Below are 4,339 nucleotides of genomic sequence, written 5' to 3' on the forward strand. Positions count from 1 at the left end.
CAGGTTCTTTGATCTCAGCAATCAATAGCGCTGGTTCATCTCCTTGGAGTTGGGTGAGGTTCACTTCCTTTTGTGGTTCCTTGTCACGTCGTGATTTCCGGCACTCGTATGCAAAATGTCCAAATGCTTGGCAATTGAAGCACCTCATCCTGCTCCTATGACGTCCTCCTCGGTTTGATTCTTTTCCCCGGTTCTGACTAGGACCTCGATTCCATTTTCTGGTTTTTTTCATCCACTCCTCAAGGGTCAATAACAATTGTCCCTCGTGGTTTTCTCTCTTTCGCTATTCTTTCTCTGTTAGTAAGAGTTTCCCTTGATTCATCTCACTTGTCCCACGCAACCATTCTTCATGGGCCTTCAAAGAACCAACGACTTCTTCCACTAACATCTCCTCCAAATTTTCGAATTGCTCCAGAGCAGACGCAATTTGTAAAAATTTCGAGGGAACTGCTCTGAGAAGTTTCTTCACCACATAGCTATCTTCCATCTTCTCTCCTAGTGCTCGAATGTTAGTGACCGGTCTATATAATTTCATGTAGAAGTCATCTAACTCATCCCCTTCTTTCATACTTAAGCTTTCAAATTCCCCTTTTAGCGTTTGAGCCTTTGCCTGTCTCACCTTGTCTGCTCCCAAACTCATTGTTCTCACAGCTTCTCATGTCTCTTTCGATGTTTTCTTTTCTGCAAGTGTCAGCAACATCTCCTCCAAAATCCCTTGATAGATAATTGCCAAGGCTCGCTTATTCGTTTTGTCCTCAACAGTCCCCTTCGGGTCCCACAAGCCATACGCCTGCATAATCACTTTCATCTTCTGAGACCAAGCTGCATAATTCGTCTTGGTAAGAATAGGATAACTCAGCCCAGTATTTGTACTTTCTTTCGTCTTGTCTTTCTGTTCCATCGTGTCTAAAAACTTAAGTGGTTACCATGGCTCTGATACTAAGTAAAGCACTAAAATACAATACACACACACCTGCTTGTATATAGAGTTGGAAGGAGATAAAACTTCTTAAATTAAAATAGATCAATGTACAAGAATAAATATGCAAGTACAAAGCAAGCTAAAAACTAGGCATGCAGCTAAACAAACTCCTATCACTAACCCACTTTCTTTATTCAGTTCCTACTAATATGCAAACACCAAATGACCGAGTCTAATACTAAAATTCACTCTCAACAACTATATTTTATTTAAATAAAACATGTTTAGATTAATTTAAATCCAACAGGGATTTATGATGGCCCTCATTAGCCCATGAAACTGGTTGTTGCTATTCGTGGTCAAGAAAAAAATGGAAAAGTTGGACATTTTTGCATAACAATCTAGACAGTGTGATGTCACCTAGGTTTATTGGATACAAAACAACCAAGGAATGTTGAGACACTTTGGTGGTTAAGTGTAAGGCACAACGGCTATCAAGAAGATTCGAAGGACAATACTCAATCACCAGTATGAGCACTTTGACTCAAAAGTTGATGAGTCTTTGTTTGAAATCTATGATAGATTTAAGAAATTGTTCAATGATTTGTCACTTGTTGACATAGAGTATGATCCAGCAGATTCAAACTTGAAGGTTCTTCTTGCACTTCCTCCAAAGTGTGACTTGAAAGTTATATCAATAAGGGATAACTATGATCTTGAAAACACATCTCTAGTTAAGATATATAGAATTCTGAAAACTAATGAACTGGAGATGGAGTAGAAAAGTAAGACGAAATCCGACAAGACATGGTTCTCTCAGGGTAGAGGAAAAATAAGAGAGAAATTTTCAAGAAATAGCCATTTCAAAATGAAAGGCCATGATTGTATAGTCTGACACTGAGTCTCAAATACTCATGATGGCTTACAAAATTATTCAGGAACTAAAATTGATCATGGTAATGATGAAGATATCCTACAAATTGATGGTCTTTTAGTTAAAAAGTTTAGAAATATGGGCTATATAGACTTCAAAAAAAATGTTTTTTAAAGAAAGGCTATAGTTCCTAGAACTTTACCCTGATAAGAGGAATTAAAGAAAGAATGATCGTAAGGAGTCAAGGTATGGGAAAATTACAAGTCAAAGATCAAGTGATATAATTGTGATGAAGTCGGACACTTTGCTACTCATTCAGAAAGCCAAACCCTGAGAAGAAGCAAGCCTTGATCAGTAAGAAGAAGAATTGAAGCAAGTTTTGACCAGAAGAACAATTGGGATGATACATTACAAGAGTACAAACTATGCTCACAAAAAATTACATAATGTTGTGTATTTCTAACAAAGTAAATTTTATTATATATATGATTTAACTTTTTTCTATTATAAAGGGCTTTTCTTAATTTTAGGTAAAAGTTACAAAATAAATTAATGGAGATTAAATAATTTAAACATGTATATTTTATTTTGTTGAATGATATTATCTTGTTAAACTAACACGGTTGAACAATCAACTTTTGGAAATTTATATGAATTATTCATAGTAAAGTCAATATTTATTTAAAATAAAATGATATCAATAGTGTATATTAGTTTTCATGATTTTATTGCTAATAAAATATGTTAAACACATTATTGAGACGTCATTTTAAGGATAAAATAAAGAACATGAACTCAATAATTGTTATGATAAAAACAAACACATTATTCTTAAATCTACTTACTCAAATTTACAAGGAAAATACAATATTGTAAAAAATAAAACTTAAATAATCATCATAAACATATTTATGTTTGCAAAATAAATTGAACAAATTAAATATTTAATCTTGAATTATTTAGTAACTTATATAAAATATGTAAATGTCAAGATTAATGAATATTGATATGTCTTTTTTAAAAAAATACACAGCATTAAGAAATGAATAAGAAAATATTTTTTATACTGAATATGAAAAAAAAATTATTTTATCTTTATCGCCTCCCAACAACACCTAGTATTTTACAAAAAAAATATAAATTTAAACAATTCGATAAAAACAATGAACAATTATCCACGATCCAATTTAAAGTCCAATTATATAACAACTAAATCGACTAATTATTATTGAATCAATATATGTAAATAAGGTACTTAATATTGATAAATGATATATAAAAATACATTATTTTTAGTGTTAAATATAAACCATAAAAAAATTTAAAAACTCGTTTGATTCGATCTTAAGAAAGTCATATTTAAAAAGGCCCGAAGCTGCGTGAACATAAATTTTATTATAAAACTTTGCTTCTCTCCTAAAGAGAAAAAACTTGGATTTACTCAAATTTGGAATTTTAAAAATATCGAAATAATTTTTTTAATAGTTTTATTTTTCATCCAATATTTTACACTAAAATATTTTGGGATAAAATTCTAAATCGGACGTGCTGTAATTTGTGCCATTCTTGGGCCTCAAAATTTTGTATAAAATCCAAATTCATTAGTTTTTTAGAAAAATTGATTTGATCCAAATTCTAAATATGTAAATTAATTAAGCCACCCTTAACACTATTTAATTTATCTTTATTTAAATTATTAAATATTTATCTTTTAAGTTGAAATGAACATTTATCTTTTTTAATTGAAATAAATTAGCCAATTAAATTATAATTATTATGTTCCCACTGTGGCTTATTGGCTTTCTATTCTACCATAATGTTATTTTTGTTTGCCAATAGAACCAATAATATTTCTGACTTTGTAAGTGAAGAGTTATTATTGCTATTTAAGCAAGCAAAATAACTTCTTAAATTAAAATTGATCAACGTACAAGAATAAATATGCAAGTACAAAGCAAGCTAAAAACTAGTTATGTAGCTAAACAAACTCCTATCACTAACCCACTTTGTTTATTGAGTTCCTACTAATATGCAAACATCAAATGACCAAGTCTAATACTAAAATGCACTCTCAACAACTATATTTTATTTCAATAAAACATGTTTAGATTAATTTAAATACAACATATTCCCCCTTAAGCTAAACATGTTTTCTCTAGACTAGATACTCAGTGGTCTGCAGCAAGGTTCTCGACTCCAATCAACACCTTCATCTCTTCCAACATAACTTTTCCGAGTGCTTTAGTTAAAATATATGCCCTCTGTTCTTGAGTTCCCACATAATTTATAACCAGCCCTTCATGCTCTATGCATTCATGAATGAAGTGAAAGAAAACGTCTATATGTTTGTCCTTCCATGTAGCACATGATTCTTCATCAACTCTATTGCAGACTTATTGTCTACATGCAACACTACAGCCCCATATTCTTGCCCAGAGATTTCCCTTAGTAGACCTCAAAGCCAAATACTCCGGCATGCTGCTGTTGTTGCAGCCATGTATTCCGCTTCACACAAAGACAGTGCAATGACCCTCTGTTTCTAC

General features: G+C 31.7%; 1 protein-coding gene across 1 annotated transcript; it reads right to left on the reverse strand.

The window, feature by feature from the left end:
• Positions 1–283: 283 nt before the first annotated feature.
• Positions 284–640, reverse strand: LOC141666275 (uncharacterized). Its single transcript, XM_074472267.1, has one exon. It carries the CDS (start codon positions 638–640, stop codon positions 284–286), a length of 357 nt encoding a protein of 118 aa, XP_074328368.1.
• Positions 641–4,339: the final 3,699 nt, after the last annotated feature.

Source organism: Apium graveolens, chromosome 6 (genome assembly GCF_009905375.1).
Source record: "Apium graveolens cultivar Ventura chromosome 6, ASM990537v1, whole genome shotgun sequence".
NCBI classification, from domain to species: Eukaryota; Viridiplantae; Streptophyta; class Magnoliopsida; order Apiales; family Apiaceae; genus Apium; species Apium graveolens.

Coding starts and splice junctions, on each gene's coding strand:
- LOC141666275 (XM_074472267.1), bottom strand. CDS start 640: ATGAGTTTGGGAGCAGACAAGGTGAGACAGGCAAAGGCTCAAACGCTA.